Source organism: Triplophysa dalaica, chromosome 6 (assembly GCF_015846415.1).
Source record: "Triplophysa dalaica isolate WHDGS20190420 chromosome 6, ASM1584641v1, whole genome shotgun sequence".
Taxonomy (NCBI): domain Eukaryota; kingdom Metazoa; phylum Chordata; class Actinopteri; order Cypriniformes; family Nemacheilidae; genus Triplophysa; species Triplophysa dalaica.
Window position 1 is genome coordinate 17,118,615 of NC_079547.1, and position 20,830 is coordinate 17,139,444.

General features: G+C 36.6%; 1 protein-coding gene across 2 annotated transcripts in view; it reads right to left on the reverse strand.

Annotated features, from left to right (window-relative positions):
• Positions 1-20,830, reverse strand: part of pik3r3b (phosphoinositide-3-kinase, regulatory subunit 3b (gamma)) — a 193,620-nt gene that overhangs the window by 79,999 nt on the left and 92,791 nt on the right. For both annotated transcript variants that reach the window (XM_056750038.1, XM_056750039.1), the window contains 2 exons: positions 10,069-10,164; positions 9,209-9,286 (listed from right to left, as the gene is read on the reverse strand). In XM_056750038.1, coding sequence (XP_056606016.1) covers positions 9,209-9,286; positions 10,069-10,164 — 174 coding nt within the window. The remainder of the gene's footprint in view (positions 1-9,208; positions 9,287-10,068; positions 10,165-20,830) is intronic.

Consider the following 20,830-nt stretch of genomic DNA (forward strand, 5'->3'; position numbering starts at 1 on the left):
AGCAGAGATAAAACCTTTTGTTTATTTACTTAATATTATTCCTTTACTATATAAACAAACCGTTGGGAATAAAACAAAGTAAAAAATAAAAAAACGTAGAAAGTGAGATGTATTAATTGCTTATTTTGATTTGTTTTAGGCAACCAAATAAACTGGATAAATATGTAAAGACAATACACTAAAAAATCCTCAAAATAGGGCAGAAAATAGTGTATTAATACAAAGTCATTTCTGTATTTATTTTTTACAGTTGTTTCATTTGTATTTAAAAATTTGCACGGCCTCACGTTGTGTTTTAGCGCTACCAGAAATGTTTGTAAAATGAACGGATAATTTACTGGCAGAAAACACAGTGTTCACAAATTAAATTAATTTATAATATAGACACAGATAAGGAAAACCTCTGAAACAGACATGATTCTTGAGAGAACACTTCAAAGCCATTTTTTCCGCAAGAAAAAGACATCTTAATTATGTCATGCTCCATTCCAGCAGGACAACTGAATGGGAAAAGAACGAAAAATGTCAAACGCTCAAATCCTTTTCAGAAGTGTTCACATCAAATCTAATAATGAAGATTAAAGCTAATGGGGTGGTCCTGATAAAAAAGTGGAAAGGTGAGGCAGTGGTGCTTTTTTATGCCTAAGGGAATTAGGCAGTTCCCCGTAATTCCATTTGTCGCATTATCTCATCTTTTACTCTGCTGTGAGCTGTGCCGTGCAGACAACCCAGCTCACTCACAATGGTAAAAGCTGTGACTGTGTAGCATATAAAAGGAATGATTGTCAAAATGTCATGGGCCTCTATATCAAAATGCAGAGCTAAGTATATTAGCTCCGTGGAGAATAGAGATGAAATTAGAACATATTTGCTCTGCAGATCTTTAAAATTTCCACCAGGCAGGGCAAAGAAGGATATCTGTCATGAGGCTTGTTGTTTGGCCTGTGCTAAATAACACAGAGATGTCTGGTGACAGCAATTTGAGAGACTTACACAAACTCCAGTTGAAAATCTAATCAAGTAGCTTTTGTGAGGACAGATGACCAGCTCGAGGTTGGAAATATAGGCTGAAATATACAGCTTTGGAAAAAATAGACCATTCCTGTCCAACATCTGTTGAAATTCAACAAAACAAAACCCCAGGAGAGACATAAAGTCATCCAATAGCAATGTGAAAGGACTGACAGCATGACAAAAAGGTTATCACATAAAAAATATTTCAGAACGTTTCCTAAATGCATGTACAAATATGACTGTTGTATGGCTTAAAAGGGAATATGAACTTGTAGTACTTGAATACTTTGCAGTATTTGAGGTCTGAAAAAATACAAAGCATCTTTTGGGTTATTTTAACCTGTTTTTCCAGTTTTTCATTTTCTGCACATAAATGCAAATCGAAACAATATTTTTATTTAAAATTCGGGAGTAATATTATAGCTCACAGAATGAAACAAACATGATCATTTTACCTAAACAATATAAATATTACATTTACAGATTTAACTCAGAAACACAGATTTTAAATGGTCTCCATTTTCCAACGATTTACAGTATCTGTGTTGGTACGTGCACAGTGTTTTATGTGTGAAATCCATACATTAACAAATATATAGGGTTTAATATTTCCATATAACAATCATCTGTATAGGGGCTATTTTAGGGTTTCTTTCAAGGCTCAATAAATATCACGGAGTTCAAGTAAGTTTCAAGTTGGAGTTTGAAAAGAGGACTTTTTTTAAAATTGATCTTCTGATCTTCACGGATATCCAACGGCAAACGAAATAAATAAGAAGGAACCAGTGGCTTTACCACCTTCAAGAAGACGTCCAGATAAAGCCTCAGATTTCTCACAGTTGGAGTCACGGTCGATGTGTGCATGCATGCTGAATGTTCGACTGTGAGCCGCATTGTAATTTTATGTTTGAAGCTTCCACACCGTGACAGAAATGGATTTGGATTTTTCCATCATTCTCTTTCTCTCCACTTGACTCAGTTGAATTTTCGCCCACACATCAAAGCGTTTCCTGCATGGCTTCACACTACATCGCACTCTGATCTCCTCATATGAACCTACATTTATAATACTGTGATCATGAATACCATGGGTAGTCCACTCCAACAAAGATCAAGTTTGAGATCACAAACTAACCCAAATAATCCCCTGCCACAAAAATGTCTCAATACCATCCTTCTGTAAAGTGGTTCGGTGGTCTTTGACCCATTCATATTTAAGAAGTGTTTTTAGCAAGGGCCTAATGATATTCATGACACTTGTACCAAAGTTACTGGCGTTAGGTGCCAGTCTTAACAGGAACCAAGCAGAACAACATACCTGACCCCGTCCAGGACACATCCATGCTTCACATGTGCACATAAAGACACAAAGACGAACTAACTGTGTGAAAACGTGCTCTACTAAGCCTACTTTAACCCTTAGGTTTGCTGTCCCGTACCCTGTCTTTTGCCAACATGGCACTTCCCTTGATCTCCTGCAACAAACTCCTGTCACCTCTTCTATCTTCCTGTCACCAGCAACTCTCTGAAGCAACACAAGAGTCCTAGAGGCTTTTGTTTATGGTATTTATGGGTGCAAACAGAGAACGGCATTCAGACACCGGTCTCGCAGATGACATGCATAGGGGGCATTTAAGGCCCTTGTGCATGCGTGATACACACACTCTTCACAGGGTCATTCAGGTTTATTTAAAACAAGGCCGGCTTTATGTTTAAATAATGCTTTTCAGATCCCGTGTAGTTTAGCAATTGTCTGCTCAGCTGATCTATTTTGACACAGAAAGCCTTTGAGTTTATGCTCTGTGGTTATGGCAATTCTGTGCTTTGTGAAGGACTGAATGTGTTTTTGTGTGCCTCTGGGTGATGTGTACTGGTCTATATGGATCGATTGGCAGAAATGAAAATTCTGTCATTATTTACACTCATTGTTTTCCTCATATTATTCCAAACGCTCTGCTACAAGATCAGCAGATTCATCGATCATCTTTAAGAATCGGCTGAAAACTCATCTCTTCCGTCAGCACCTGACCAATCAGTTCTGACTTCTATCTCTTTTCTATTCTATCTATATGTAAAAAAACACTAACATAGCTCTGTATTCTGTGGTAGGCTTTTTGAGATTAGTTTTATTGCACTTATGCTTTTTGTTGTCCTTATGTTGTTTCAATTTCTTCCATTGTTTACCACATTTGTAAGTTGCTTTGGATAAAAGCATCTCCTAAATGACTAAATGTATTTTTTTCTATACTGTACATGGAGGATTGTCAAAGCACTAACCACAATGAGAAAAAACAAGTAGAAGGATTTACTTAATTTTTCGTGTACATTTGCGCAAGTCATTGAACACAGTTTTTAAGTACATTTTACTTTAAAAAAATGTGTGCAAAAATTTAAAAGAAAAATTAGGTAATAATTAGATGTCAAACTTCCCTCAGATTTGTAAATATACACTTATAAAAAATGTTAGGGTGATCTTACAGAGTAATATTAAAATATACTGCTTAAATTGTGTATATGTAAATAAAAAAATATATAATACATATTGAATATTTCTACTATTTTTCACCAAACAATATTAAGTGTATATTCAAAATATAATTTGATAATGATTTTTTTTTCATTAAATAAACTTAAATAATATATATTAATATATATTATATTTTAGCGAAATTAACTGTTGGATTTTAAATCCAATTTTTTAGTATGTCCCGCTGAAAAAAATCTGTAAAATGATTTTTGAAAGATTGTATTAAGTTAATATTACGGTTTATTTTTGTGATATTTACCAAGCCGCATTAACTATGTTTAAGAGTGTACTAAAGTTTGCAATAAAAATAGATATTCAATACTGCAATGTTCTGCAATCTATATTAATTTGACATACTCTTATAGTACATCAACAAAAGTTTAACTTGCATTTGAATTTGTCCTGAGGGATTTTAGTTGAAATATTTGATACAAAGTCAATATTTTACTAAGCAAAAAAAATAATAATACAGTAACTCCAGTAAGTCCCCTGGATTTCGAAAGACCAACATTTGGGCAATTATATTTTCCTCAGCGTTTGGGTGTAGCGTGCTGTGTTACCGTTAGCTTTGATGTTACATAGTTGTTTTGTCAGTGGGCTGTTCCAGTAAAGTGTGACCTTTAGGAACAGGGAAGGGAAAATAGCTTTAGAGATGACAGCTTTCATTCCAGTGTGACCGCAAGGCCCACAGTGGACCGGGACACAGCAGGGCCATGTTCCTCGCAAAACTGAACTCATTCAACTCATTTACGGTTCACAGACCCCAAAACATCTTTCTGTCATGAGTGTATAATGGATGAATAATACAGCATAAAATGTCAGATGATTATGCTCATAAATGTAAGCATCTGTTGGCACTGCGATCATGTCAACAAAAAGTGACAGCATGAAGTAAGCGGAAAGCATTTTTCATACAGATTTGAATTATTTTGTGATGTCATGGACCCTCAGTCATTATTTACTCATAAATCTGTCTCATCTGCTCATCCAAATCTGTAATTTGGTATTTTTGTGGACACACACAATATGTTTTGATGAATATGCAATGATATACAGTGGACAAGTAAATCAAGTAGTTCATATAAATAATGTTCTTTATTTCAATTTCAATACAGATGCTCTCTATCAAGAACATACTAAAACTGCTTTCTTTTCACTATAACTTGTTCTTATTATTCCTACTCTATATCACTTAACATTTACTTTTTGTCTAAAAGACCAGCCTCCCCATTCTCTTTAAAAAAGCATTCGGCATTTTGTGTTCTTTAAATGACTATGGCTTTTTAAAGAAACAAGGGCGAGCAAACGACAGAATTTTTATTTTTGGCCGAGCTATTCCTTTAACTACACCTATAGCAAATTTTATTCTGGTCTGTGGTGCAATTTTTATAGACTTAAAAAAAGCACCACAATAACAGATTCGCCCACATGCCCGCCACCTTTCTCGTGTATACAAGTGAAAGATATTAGTAGCGTGCAACAGTTCAGTTCAGGGTGACTGCGGCATGCTACTGTTTACCCTCAGGGATGGGACAAGATTACGGTGAGCTGAATTTGCGTACGTGCGAGTATGCATGGAGAGAAGGTGATGTGGCGAGGGGGAGATGTAAACATTTACAGCGAAAAAAAGCAAGGACGACAGGCTCCAGTGCATAGAGGGACACGGACAATGACTCTGACCTACACAAATAGAGGAGTTATTCCTACAAGACCGAACCTCCGCTGCAGGTCATTAAACAACTCTAATCTCATCAAATGAAAAGATGGCAACTTTGCAAAGAAAAATCTATCTTAATTATATAAAATTACTCTTCCTGGGTTGCTGATGAGAAAATGTGTTTTGGCTATCGATAACAGATGACATGAGTCTAAAGTCATTAAAATGGCCCAAATAGAGGACGATAAATAAGTGAATTTGAAAGAGGGATAAAGTGAGCGGTGCAGAAGATACACTTGTACAGGTATGTTGTTTAAGCTGCTGGAAGCTCAAAATTTAATTTAGCAGCGGTCTGGCACTGGACTTTTTTATTTCCATTTAATCGTGCCTTCGAGGAGATGAAATGAGTCAGAGGGAGGAAATACGTGAAATACGTGAAAATGGAGAATGAAAAGTGAGAGATGGAGAAAGAGAGAAAGAAATAGAGATAGGTTACTGGCATTTTATCGCAAATAAACTGAGCTCTGGCTATTATCAATTGTATTTAAAGTAGGCATTTTATTATTTTATCATTTTTATAATCTGAAATAAATAGTTTGCGCTATATGAAACCATTCAGCTTTCAAAACTTTTTAATTCATATCATCATGATATTTTAGTTTTTTTCCGACTAATGCATCGCAATGTGAGTTTATTGATAGTAACAAGAAGCTCCTGTGCTGCTCTTTATAATTAGGGCTAAATCATCAATATTCAAATTCACAGCACTATAAAAAAAGCAGACATAAAACTTTAAACTTTTAGAGCCAGAATAGCTAAAATAAGGAGGGAGAAAATAACAGGAGAAACTGAGTGTGTGCGCGTGTATGACAGCGAGAAATTGAGTCAAAGGATGACATCATAGAGATCATCTCCAAGGTTGTATCTGCAGAAAGAGAGATGGAGACAAAAGGATGGATTGATGAAAGGAAAGCAGGTGCAAACAAAACTAGTGAAGACAGTTTAATCTCCTAGAAAGGTCAGCACATCTACAGTATGTAACATATGCAAGTGCTTGTTTGGACAGTTAGGCAGGTAAAATGACATCATGACATCATGAGTGTTCATATGAATTCTAATGCTATGTGACATTTTACATCCTAAGTACAGTAAACAGTATAACAGGTGTTTTAAACAGTACCACTATACAGTTAAACGACTCCAACCCAAGCACTCATCCAACTATAAGAACGTGAGTAAAAACAAACAACCCCAGAATAGTTCAACTTCACAATAACTTTCCAAAAGTGCCAAACTTTTTTATACATTATCTCTAATGGCACCCCTGGGGTACTTTCACGCTCTTAAAAACTCTTGCCTTACAAACTTAATATGCACAAATGATTACTTTTCTGCAGTCTATAAATGGCATGTCTCCGTTTATAGAGAGAAAAAAGCACGTTAGCATCGTTCATGGTGAAAAACAATTATAAACACCACACGCCACACAAAGTGCTCCTTGGGGCATTGAAGACTCTCCCTTCAGAAATCTTAAGGACTTTAGGACCGAGCACACCGGTGTGTTAATCAAGACAATCGCTTAAAGACACCAATAAAACAAAGGGCGTGAAGGAGTTCAAGCGGCAGAAGTCTGCCCTAGCTGACTGTAAAACGCTGGACTCTAATAGGTTATTGACTATTGCATATGAGACAGGATGACATCATCGTCAGCCAATGGGGGAGCAGGAAGGATGGAAGATGAGAACAGTGTTTTTAATTTGTTTATTGCTGAGCTCAGCTTCTCTTACGAAGGAAAAGAGAGGAAAAATGGAACGATGAAGAATGACGGAATGAACAAGAAGTCAAAAAAGAGAGGTTGTTGGTATTTTGTCGAGTGGACACGGGTCAGCTCTTAATTCTATGCCTGTATCCACGGAGACTAAAGCTAGCTTTCTTTTATCCTCTATTGTGTATTCATGCCTCTATGTTTTTACTGTACATATTCATGCATGCATGCAAATATTTGTCAATTCTCCTTGACCATTAGACTGAATGACTGTGTGCACTTGTCGATCTTCAATGCACCTGAATCATGAGTCATGCCACTCGCATCTCCTCTCTGCTTCCCACGCAAGTAATTCTCTCTTCCTTTCGTATGCAGAAAAGATCCAACTCTTAAATATGTAACCCTGTGGCTAAACATCTCTATGACAACACACTGTTGATCCATAAATCCACGGTTGGTTAGCACAAGCTCTAGCATGAGTGATGTAATGTTGCCTAATTTTCTATGGCCACCGGATTTCACCGCTTCTTGGCTGGGCACTTAAATGGCAACCAGGGTGCGTGTCTGCCAAAACACTGATGAGAGTGATTGTGCATGTAACCTATTATATAACTCAAGGAAATTTATGCTGGATAAATGTTTTTTATTTTTTGATCAGCTTTATGTTGTTGTTAATTCTAGTCCAAGGAATGAAAGTATGTAAAAATAGCCATATTATGCAGTATTCACAAAAATCTAATTTCACATTTCACACACTTAAATATGGCCTTTCCCAATTAGCTTGGAAAGTAAACTTAATACTAATATGTATTATTATTATTATTTTCATTATAATTAATAACATTATTATTATCAACAACAACAACAATAATGATGTTATTATTATTCATATATTTGACAAACATATCATGAAAACAATGTAAGAAAAGTCACCTTGAAACATAAGTTATTAAACACAATTTTTTTTGTCTAAAGTCTAACTTTAAAATATATTAAGTATTAAAATATAATTAAAATATATTTATTTATGAAATATCTATTTATTAATATTAATAAATATAAGTTTATATATAAAATACTAGTTATCTCATGTCTCAGACTTTTGCAACTATATCCATTTTCTGACCCAAAAAAATGACCCCAAACACTTGAATGAGAAAGTGTACAGTACACAAAAACACATACCCTCAAACCTCTGAATGATCTTATTTAAAGGACTACTTATTAGGCTCAATTTGATATAGGAAACCAACATAAAAAAGACTAACCTTTTCTACATCATTCTTAACAGGCCTAACCACATTGTCAAAGCACATATATGTCAAACAGTCTCCATCTGCCTTCATCCAGTCACGTATATATTTTCAGCGTAGGTAGAAAAATTGGCGTGTTTGTGTGTCAAAATACATATATTTCAAAACATGGGCAGCAACTCGTGAACAACCCTTTGCCCTTATTGAATTTGTGTTGTTTTGTTTGTGCATCTACGCATGACCGTGTCTACGTTCTTCCAAGAAAATGACATGAACACATCCTCAGGTCATGTTTGTGCACATGTCATTGTCATCCTGAAATTTATATGACTGTAATGGTGAAGCTGTGTTGACTTTGATTTTACCAGTGCACTCATCCTATACATGTCAGTGCAAGAGGTGAGGGTTAAGTATAGTGGTTACTTTACCATACTGTATGTAATGCATCTCTGAAAGTATATCTCAGAAAGCCTCTGAAAGTCACAATAAACTACCCCGAATGTTAAAATGTTTTCTCTGGAAATTGCATGCTTTACGCAATCATTTCAGTAGAGCACATGAGAACAAGGTGTGTGTATATTTGATTCATCTTATCCAATGGGAGTGTAGAGTTTTTTGGAAGCAGCATATCCAAAAAAACTTACAGAGCCAGAGCACTCCCTTGTGGTGCGAAATATGAACTTCAGCTAAACTTTTCAAACTTTTTAACAGCAGTGCCCTAGATATACAGTTTTGACAACCAGTTACGAATAAACAGTGCTATTTTTATTCATCGTTTCATTTACTGCTAAAAATAAATCAAAAACATGATATTAGTTTAAGTTAGTGGTTTAGTTTTAATCACCGAAAGTCAAAGAATTAGTTCAGATCAGCTTCCCATTGCTAACATAACAATTAGTTGCCACCATGGATGCATATTATATAAAGTAATACTCTATACAATATTAAACAATGAAACCACTGCTGAAAATACAGTATGTGTCATAACTAACCTGTTTCTAAAGCCTGAAACAATTCTGGGGGTCCAGTCGAGGTCAGGGCGGTCCGGTACAATGGCTCACTCTCCCATCCTTAAGCACAGAAAAGAAGTCAAAGACCATTTGTTTAAATTGACATACGTTACCATGTGTTAAGTGAAACATGTCACAAAATGTTTTACCATAGTAATGAGATCGGATGGGCAGGGGTGGAAATGGGCGGAACGTGAGTTCAAGAGAGTGAATTTCAAGGGGGGACAAAGTGGGAGTTCTACCTCAAAATGTAGAGAATTTCCATTTTTTATCCATGAAACAGCCCTCAAACACTATGCACATTTCATTAATACAGTGACATTTCTACATCTTAACAATATGTCCCCAACTAGTCCCCCCCAGTGAATATAGGCCGTTTCCAGCATGCTGGGAAAAATACCCTTAAAAAAATTGCAGGTATGCCAGAAATAAACCATAAATTTGTGGTCTTTTTTTGTAATTGTACGTTTCTTGACCGTTTTTAAAAATACACAAAAATTCTGTAAAATCAATTATACGTGGAACATTATGTTTTTTACAGTGCACTGGGTAAATGTATATCATAGCACTGCATTATATTGTGATGATATTTGCATTCTATGATATTCCAAGGTACTTCAAATAATAGTATTGTAATGTATTATAATGGTACAGACTGGAAAAAAACATATGATATCCAATCAAAAACTGTGTCATGTGTAAACCAGGAAATATGCAATCATATATATAAGCTTGAAATATACAATATACCATTTATTTTTATACAAGATTTTAACCAGATGCCTGGTGTTTGACTCTCTTTAAAGAGTTCAATTAGATTGATGGGGGAGGTGGCAACTCACCCTGTCTCTCCAGAGCCTCTGTCAGCCTGAGGACCACCGCTGGGGTTTGGTCCGACTGAGCACACTGCTCCACAACATCTTCCTTTCCAAAAGAGCCTGTCACAGAGAGAGAGATGAGAAATCCCACTGGTGAGACCATATTCCCTGTTTAGGCGACTGCCTGTAAACCCACATCTCATCTCTCCTTAGGGAACGGTTAGATTGTCATATTCATGCAAGCATGGTAGATATGCAACATCATACTCAAGACTCAAGCACAAACAGGTGAGGATTATACCAACAGCACATTGAAACTAAAGTAAAAAAGAAGTAGTCTACTTAGATTGAGACATATCTAGTGAACATCATATGATGCGGGAGCAAATCTGATGAACACTGTCAGTCTTCACTTTCCCTGTCCTTCCAGTTAGCAAGGCCCATATATTGGTAATTGTGTGACACTCATACGTGTTGAAACCCTACGGTTGTCCTTGAGGGGTCTGTTTTTTAAAGGCCACGCAGTAACCCAAGCGCTTCTGTCCACTTTCAGTGCACCATGTCACCGTCACCCTGCCTGTATGTGTAATGTACGCAACAGCACCCTTCACATATACACCCTGCCTCTGCTCTCCTGGGGTGCTGACCGTGTCACACACCGCACAAATGTGAGAAGCTGGTGGCAAGTTGGATATGCCACAACATGGGTTCATTTGGTGGCCAATCTGATTCATGCGGGTAAGTCAATAGGGCCTTCTTCACAATGTCACTGGACATTTGGACATCTATGAGGACAGACATACATTCACACAATTGAAAACATTATATCAGTGCTCTGTTGGTGCCCAGGGAAACAAATGCTTTTATAGTCTAGTCCATTTTTGTATGAACTTCTTCTGCAGAACACAAAGGAAGATATTTTGAAGAATATTGGTAACCAAACCACATTGGTTCCCATTGACTTCCAATGTACTATCCAATGAGACATTTCTCAAATGTGAATGTTAATATAATTTTTGAATATCCCAGAATAATCATCTAATTTCAATATAATAAAAAAAATGTTTTTTAAGGTTTAATTCAAAATCCATTTAGATTGCCATTTTAGGAAGGAGGTGCATCCTCAGCTGAATCGGCGTGACGCTTTGGTTATGTGATTTGTAAAGCCACAGAGTGACATTTGGACAGATAACCAATCCATTTGCATCAGATTTCCATTTGCGTAATTGCGAGCGCACCGATGAGAAATTCTTATGCAAGCATTTTGACGCCATTATGAGAGGAATGAGGTGCATGAAACTGTGTCGCTCTTTTAGTGTTGTTTACAGGCCCTTGTGAATTAGCGTCAGTGACAACACTCATTAGCACTGATGTGTACCACCCGCGGTATGTACACACAATCTATTGCTATATCTCTCTCATTCTTCATGTAATTAGAAAATGGCTGCTTATTTAACAGAACCTCGCAAACAAGTGTTTGTTGACAGCTGGAAAACGTTGTGTTTTGGACACGTGTGTAATTGGTGTTTTAATCTGCACAGCAGAGGCCTCTGTTGCACCCCGCTGAAATTTTCACACAGGAGAATTGTTCAAATCGCTTAAAGCCACAGTTCCCCCAAAAGTAAAAATTCTGTCACCATTTAGTCAGCCACATGTCATTCCAAACTGGTAAGACTTTCCGCAGAACACAAAAGAAGATATTTTGAAGAAAGTTGGTAACCAAAACATTGAGCCCCATTTACTTTTGACATTGTATGGACACAGAACCATCGTTCTTCGAAACCATCATTTTTCAAAATATCTTCTTTTATGTTCCACAGAAGAAAGAGTCACATACAGGTTTTGAATCACATAAGGGTGAATAAATGATGACATCATTTTATTTTTGGGTAAACTGTCCCCTTAAGCACCATAAGTAAGGTTTAATTTAAATCAAAATATCAGCGGCTGCTGTTGCTATATTAAAAGGGTAGTTCACCCAAAAATAAAAATTCTGTCATCATTTACTCAACTTATGACCACACAGAAAGATATTTGTTAGAATGCTTAAAACCAATGGACCCCATTGACTACCATAGTAGAAAAAACTACTTATTATTTTTGTTCTGTTGAATACAAAGGAAGATATTTTGAAGAATGTAGGACAGCAAACAGTTTTGGAGAACTTTTGATTATCATTTAAATTTTTCCTATAGGTAGACATACAATGGGGTCCAAGAGCTGTTTGGTTACAAGCTTTCGTCCAAATATCTATTTCTCTGTATTCAAACAAACAAAGAATTGTATTCAGATTTGGAACAACTAGAGAGCGAATTTTCATTTTCCGGTGAACAAACCCTTTTTTATTGATGGTGTATAAAAGAAAACTAAAAGGGAGTGCCCTATAAAGTTCCTGGAATACTTTAGTATGAATTTAGTTGATGCTTCAAGAATAAGAAAAAAGCAGGTGATAGCGACAAAAAACATTAATGAAAAGTACCTCTGAGGCAGGTGGCACAAAGACCTTGGAGGTTTGGGATTACACACGTTAACGGCGGAGCGCATTGGTATTCCCGACAACACACGGCGCATTTAATTGCTCAACATCCTGCTGGTTTCTCTATGGACCTCGACAAGCAACACCCTATGAATGAACAAACAGGTCAGAGTACGGTGGGAGGAATCATAATTCTCTTTCTCCGACTTCCTCTCTCCCTCCCTGGTTCCTTTTGTTTAGGAAGCGTCATGCCGCTTAATCGTTAGTGCGTTGCTGCTGTATGATTTATAAGACGAGAGATTAACGCAGAGCTGTGCTCAAAATGTCAAGTGTAATCTAATGAAAGTGAAAATTCCAGAGCGGCATTTTGATGATTTATTTCATTCGAATGCTTAATTGGCAAATTGCAGTTGTAAAAAATTAGAAAGATTATTATGTCAATGAATTTCTACATGATTTCATCATAAAAAACGATCTGATTTTAAATTGAATTCAGTAAATCACAACAACAGACTGACAAACAATGAAATGTCTCTAAACCTTCGTTGTGCGGGAGGAAAATGCTATTTGAAACTCCAGACTAATGACTCTTAAAGCTAACTGGACTCAGAAGTCAGTTTAGGGTTGCATTACAGCAACTGCCCACACTGTCCAAACCATAAAACAAGATTAGAAGTGTTGGTTTAAACTGCCCTGATTTATAAATAACACTGAGTTTTCTATCCACAAGAAACATTGCCTGTGGAAACATGTTGGACCAAGAGAGATCTCAGAACACCTAAATTAAAGGGACACTTTACCCCCAAAAATGTTAGTTTCAAGGCCGTATACATTTCTTTGCTCAGTTAAACACAAAACAATATATTTGTCAAAATGTGTTAAAAACAAACACTTCTTGAAAATGACCTGCTGTTAATGCTAATTGATTTAATGCTGTTTTAACATTATTATTATCGTTATAATGTGAACACCCTCTACTATAGAAATATATATTCTTTCAAACATCTTTAGGAAACAAACACGTATTTGTATAAGCCTTGATGTAAGCAGACATTTCTCTCTGCAACTCATTTATTTAGAGGTCTATGGTCAATGTACTATATAAACAATTTTAGAAAGTTGAGTTCTTAAAGGGATAGTTCACCCAAAAAGAAAATTCTTTCATCATTTACTCACCCCTCTTGTAATTTCAAACCAGCATGACTTTCTGTCTTGTGCAGAACACAAAAGAAGATATTTTGCTAAATGCTGGTAACCTAACAACGTTGGTACCCTTTGACTTCTATTGTATAGACACAAAACCAATGCAAGTCAACGGGGACTAAAGGGTGGTATATTCTTCAAAATATCTACTTTTGTGTTTTGCAGAAGAAAGAAAGTCATACAGGTTTGAAATTACAAGAAGGTGAGTAAATGACAACCGAATTTTCACTTTTGGGTGAAATATCCCTTTAAAATCACTTTGTAGGCTACAGCATCCTTGAAGCCCAAAGTTCATCGTGGATTTTACATGTACTGTATGCCGGCGCACTACATAAACATACTACAGTATGTTTACAATTTGATATGATTGCAGTAATTAGTGGTTGCACAAGACAGCAGGCATGCTCTGTATTGACTTCCTGTGTTGTGTGCGTGTTTACTTAAACAAGCGTGCATGAAAAACTGAATAACTATACGAACACAATAGTGTAAACGTAAAAATCTAAATACTGTGTGAAGATAAATCAGACATTCAAGTTTTTGTTATTGTGTATGCTTTTGAAATTTCAGTACATTATCCTTGATCTGTGGCAGCGTGAACTCATGTTTACATTTCCACGAATGTAAAAGGGCTCATACGTTTATACGCCTGTGTGCATGTGGTCACAGTTTGTTTGGCTCCGTGCAGGAGGTGAAGGACAAATTTCTTTTCAATTGAAGTGATGCGAGTGGTGCTTCGATTAACATCACTGTCAGAAAACATCACGAAAGCAATTTCTCAAAACGTGAGGCACATGTGGATGGATAAGGTACCCCAAGCAAAGAACGGAGGAACAACAGGGATGGTACAAGTTGACATGAGAAGTAACAGAGAAGAACAAACACAATGATGTTCTTCTATATACAAACATGTTAACTTTTGATGATTTTAATCCAAACAGACTTCTGTCAGAAAATTCTTTCATCTTTTACTCACCCTCTTGTTATGTATGACTTTCTTCTGCAGAACACAAAATATGTTATTTTGGAGAATGAACAATGGCGGTACCCATTGATTTGCATTGGTTTTGTGTCCATACAACAGAAGTGAATGGGATTTCACCATTGTTCAAACAAACTTCTTTTGAGTTCTCTAGAAGAAAGAAAGTTGTACAGTTTTAAAATGACAAGAAGGTGAGATAAATCATGAAAGATATTTGCGTGAACTATCCCTTTAAATGGGTTTATCTGTTAGTTGTATGAGTAAATCAGTAATCTGGATTGTTATTAACAACTACAGCTTTAGTCAACTAGAGATACAAAGATAATACAGTGTCCTTAAAAACTAATTTACTTTAAAATCAAGCAATAAAAGCTAAAGCAAAATTTTATAAATGGCTTGTTTTCTATTCTTGCAGAATCGCTCTGATTAGCCCCGCCCACAAGAAATATGATTGGCCCAAAGTTCAGCTCCACACAATGTATCGCCAGCTTTTATGGCGTAACATGTGTAACACTATGTGCATTATATCTGTGTTTAGTGACAGGTGAATTGCTTGTTGGCAGAAGCTTGTCCAATGTGATTTTATGTCAGTATTCTCCCTCAGGGTTTACCATTTTAAAAATATGATAATTACCTTCCAGGTACATGAATACAATCAGAAGATCTGCAATTTGCGACCAAATACGGCACTATTGCCGAAAGACCTCTTGGGCAAATACACATCGTTTCCATTGTCCATTGTGGATCCAATTATGAGTGTAAAGTGCGAGACTATGTTAAACTGTGGGGGTGTTACTGTCATTGTACAAAGCCCCGTCTGCAACCCCAACTGCTCACAAGCCTATCAGATCTTATCCGTTTTCTATTAAGCAGACAGAAAGCAATTTCTAGGATTTTCACTATCCCTTATGTGTGTTTTAACTAGCTGTGGTCAGGATGACAGAGAACTGCTGAATGGATCAGCAGTTCTGCACAAAGCCATTAAGTGTCCAGAGTCAGGGGCAGCCAAGTGAAAAAGTGGAGACACACAAACGTAAGGACGCTTACAAAAACATGAAAAAAAAAACTCACTCACTTTCCCAGAAATGTAAATAAATTATAAAGGCTGCGCATGCAAAACATGTTCCTTAAAGGGTTCTGTTCGTTCTCACTTTCATTTATTCATATTCTGCACACATGATCAAAGCAATTGTCCTTTGTTGGGTCATTTTCTTTGGAGGTGCGACACAATGACCTGTTTTCATTATATGACATCCACTGCACATGCAGCAATGTATCACTGTCACCACTAGGAGGTGCCGCGCCAGCCACTGTGTCTCACAGTGATGCAGATATCACTGAGCCTTTGTGTGCAGTATGGGCTCGTGTGAATAGAGATTTACACGCTCGAAAGGACAAAAGAATGGTGCAAGCCACTGGTACCATCTTACATAATAGACAGAATATTAAAACGGCAAGAATTTAAATATTCACACTTTAAAAACTAAACACATTTACATGTTTTCATAATTTACACGTATTCAAGGATGCACTGCAATTTGGTTTAGATAAACATGTTTGTGCACATTTGAGTATGCATTTGACATGAGGTAAATTCTCTGTACTGTATAGACCGTTTCATCAGACGCACACGCGCCCGTCCTACAGTTAACTACCGGTAACTATTTATATTCAATCTAATTTATGTAAATATAAATGAGAATTTTGTTGAATGTTCAATTTATTAAATAAATACTTTTTTGAAAGGGTCTTGCAGTTTGGTCACATTTAAACAAACCGTATGGTACATTGACATGTAGTGGTTGAGCTTCGTTTGGGAGTCTAAATTCAAAATATTAGAGAGACAAGTTTAGCCAAGTAAGGGGTGATTCACATTTCGCATCTAAAACCACGCGGAAAACTCGAGCTGCGTCACTTTCTATGTTCAAATGACCCCAGGTGCACGCTCGGCACCCTGAAGATTTGAAATATTATAATAAAGAACTATAATTATGAAATATAATAATGAACTTGTGCGTGCAAAAGACGCGACATTTAAATTGCCCCTAAAACATCTTCTCGGTTTATTTTGAGAGTTATCAGAAATCATCTACAGGCACTCTATTGTTTGCGAATGTGTACCGGAAGTCACAAAAATGCGCATGCGCGGTAACGTTTGTATATGTTGTTCAGATGAAACCGTCTATAAAAGAAAACTGTCAAAATGTGCATTATTTCTTTATGTCATGTAAACCTCAGATGGCTTCCTTTGTTCATCAAACCAAAAAACTTTTGATTTTGATGGAAATCTTTTGTTTTTTTATGTACAATTACAGTCTTTTAGCAAAAAAGGACGAAAAAGTGTAACAAAGTGTAATATTGTGCAGCATAGTTCAGGTTTCCTTACAGCATACCCTACAAATGTTTAGTAAAAAACAAACTAAAATGTATCTATTATTTGTTGTAAGTCCTGACTTGGACCTTTTCTTTTTTTACTAGAGCGTACACAAACAACACTGTTCACTTCTCCACTCTCTTGTTGTGGATATCGCTGTTCCGGTTGTTATACTTACTGACAAAATGACAAAAACTGTGTAAAAAATGCAGCTCAAGATGTTTCATCAGACGCACGATCCTGGCCCAAAGTTAGCTTCCGGTCTGTGTTTGGATATAATATAACAATTAATTTTATATCAAATGTACGTTCATATTCATTTATATTGATATTATATTGTATATTTATTTTCATACATTAGATTAGATTAGATTCAACTTTATTGTCATTACACATATACAAGTACAGTGTAACGAAATGTAGTTTAGGTCTAACCAGAAGTGCAATTAGCAAGTGCAGGATATACAGTGTGAATAAATACAGAATACAATATTAGGAAAATACTATGCAATGGGCATGTACTATGAAAATATGACAGTCGGTATGTACTATGAACAATATAAACAGAAGAATATAAAGAAGGCTTACAGAAGGTCTGCAGCGACAGACACCCTGCCAAACTGATAAAGGATTGAGTCCTGTAAACCTTTCCAATGTTTTGGAAGGATTTAACTCCATTTCTTATTTCTCTTTCGCCTCCCCGCCCTTACAGCTATAGCAATCTTCTCTATTACAGTATGAAATTGAAACTCCATCCGATTTTTTCACCTGCTTTGCCGCACTGTGTCAATAAGAGCTGTTTAGCCTTTGACCCTGCCAGTGGCTAAAGTGATGAAAGAAGCAGAGAGACCGGAGACCGCCATCATAACACACAAATGTATTCACACAAATAACCACCTAAACAAGTGTGAATACTGATTAAAATATTGCAGAATGTGACTTTTACGTTTAACCCTGTGCAGCGGAGACACACAAAACCCACAGGCACACCGCACAGCTTTTTAATTTCTGCAATCCACATCTTTATCAATCACAAGTGATAGCAGGGTCCTCCCCCTGCAACATCGGAGAGATTACTGCGGCTGGTTTCCGAACCGCCTCACATTTCATAGGACCGCTATAGATTCTCACGCACCTGCGCGCACACATATTTACCCGCCGAGCGTGCGTTTGGAATACTTTATTAAGATAATGGTCACAATATGTCTTGGAAAATAATTGAATTTAGATGCACTATCCAAAGCAGTTGGCCGGATAGATAGAACCGCCCATCTCCTCCCTCAAACCCCTGTAACCTATCGATTATGTGCTCATTGTCTATTCCTCGAGGAATAAGAAAATACATTACAGGAATCGATAGTTCCCACAAATTTTATCTGCTGCACGCAGACCGAGATTAAAATTATAATGAAGTGCTAGAAAGTGATGCCAAGAGGGAGATTGTCAATCTATTAAATTCTGAACAATTTCAGTACATTTAAACACAATGAACAGCCTCGGTAGGAAAGTGATAGATTTCAATACCTGAGATACGATGATGCTTGTGTTTTACGTACATCTTGTAAAAAAGCATTATAGAAAGAAGGCAGAAAACTTCCTGGTCAGACACGCTCCACTTTATTTAACAGAAAGAGAGATCATACAAAGAAGTATAGGTTAAATTGAAGTAAGGAAGACAACAGATATGAGAAAATACGCAAGGGAATAGAAAAGCAGCGAACGAGCGGTGCAGGTGACGGATGCAGGAGAATGAGAGGGAAGTGGGAGTTTGGTCTTTTCAAAAAGATGCCACCTGGCAGGGGCCTGGCCTCGGATGTTTTGCCTGCAGCCAATGACAGAGTCCCACTACAGGGGCGTAGAGAACATGCCTCTTCAATTAAAGCCTTCATGAGGGAGGAGGTGTACGAGAGGGATCATAGTAACTAAAGAAAGATTTGTGCGTTGTCAGAAGGGCAGTCCAAGAAAAGCAGTAGGGTGGAACGGCCTGAAAATAAATAAAATAATGTATATAGCCGGGGTCATAAGTTTACATAAACCTTGCAGAGTTTGCAAGATGTTAATAATGAAAATGAAATAAAAGCTTGTTTGAGTGACATGAATTTTCAAAATAAAGCAATTCTAAAGTTTATATACATCTGATTCTTAAGATGCCTGGATAATATATAATACTCTATCAAGTTTGTATATCAAAATAACTGATTATTATGCTTTATGTATTTTATATCACATTGCATTCATAATACACCTATGTTCATTGCACACTTATTTTTACTTGCACATCTTACTTATACATCTACTCTCACATGCTGTACTTTTATTAGTATTTATTCTTATATAATGTTAGTTCACTTCAAAATTTGCGTCATTCACTTTTCACAGCATTCTTTTATTCCCACTATGGAAAGTCAATGGGGGCAAATTTTGAAGTCTACTCCTTTAACATTATTATCTTACTTTGTTCTGTAAATATAGTTTTTTTTTCTGGAAATACAGTGAGTTTGTACAGCGTGCAGGAGGAAACGTGCAATTTTGTTGTGCTAGTATGTATTCTATTCCAGCATCATCATATTTGTCCTCTCTCCAACAGTTTTTCCTACTATAATATAAAAAATTACAATGGTAGTCAAAAGTGCCCCAGAATGGATTGCTTTCCCAGACTTTCAAAATATCATCTTTTGTGTTCAACAGAACAAAGACATTTACAAAGATTTTTTCCTACTATGGTAGTCAATGGTGGCCAAGAAATCTTTGGTTACAAGCATTCTTCCAAATATCTTTCTCTGTGTTCATCAAAACAAAGAAATGTATACAGATTTGGAACAACTTATGCGTGAGTAAATGATAACAATTTTCATTTTGGGGTAAAGTGTTTCTTTATGAAGCATACATGATGTAATAAGGTGTATGTTGTGTGAATTAGAAGCTCTGGTGGTCTCCATCTTGTGAACATTAATGCTCACTTACTGCAGGCCACTTAATGAGCTATTAAAGATCTTTTTCTCCACCATGAGAGCAACTACAGTGTGTGTTTGTGTGCCACAAATGTACTCCTTCATAAGTGCCTGGCTGTGGCCCACTGAGGCATGCAAAATTAATAAGAAAAGGGAGATAAAAGCACACTGAAGTTATTTTTTCCTTCTTGATGTAAATGTGTGTGCGGTGCATCAGCAATGCATGTATGTATATTATATGTGTGCAGTCTGAGTTTGTGTCTGTGTGCTTGTGTGGGACATGGCTGGTAGTCTTCCTCGCAGTTCCTGGCAGTCTAAAGTAAAAGACAGCAAATGTAGGCCAAAGCTTCCCTGCTGGCCACTAAATATTTATCACATATTACACAACCAAGCCCTGCAGCTCAATAATGCACATGAAATGCAGACAAATTCTGCTCTAGACTGCATTTGAAAGACATAGGGTGTGTGTGAAAGAGAGAGAGGGGAAATGTAATTTAAAGAGTGGCTACAAAACTGCAAGATTGGAAAATGAAAAGAAACGAGAGATATGATGGGTGTGTATGTGTGTGGCCAGAGGGTTAGTAAGCTCATCCGTTTCTTCTGCCCGTTCCCATGGGTGTTTCACCAATCTACACATTTCATACAATACAATGGAAAGATTAAGGGATTATCCAACTGAATGTAAATGAAATGAGAAAACATCAAGGCAACCTTGCAAACATTATGTTGTGGCACTTTGGTTGAGAAACAATGGATACATTTTCTCATGCACTTTTTGGCTTCCAGAGTATAATCTGTAC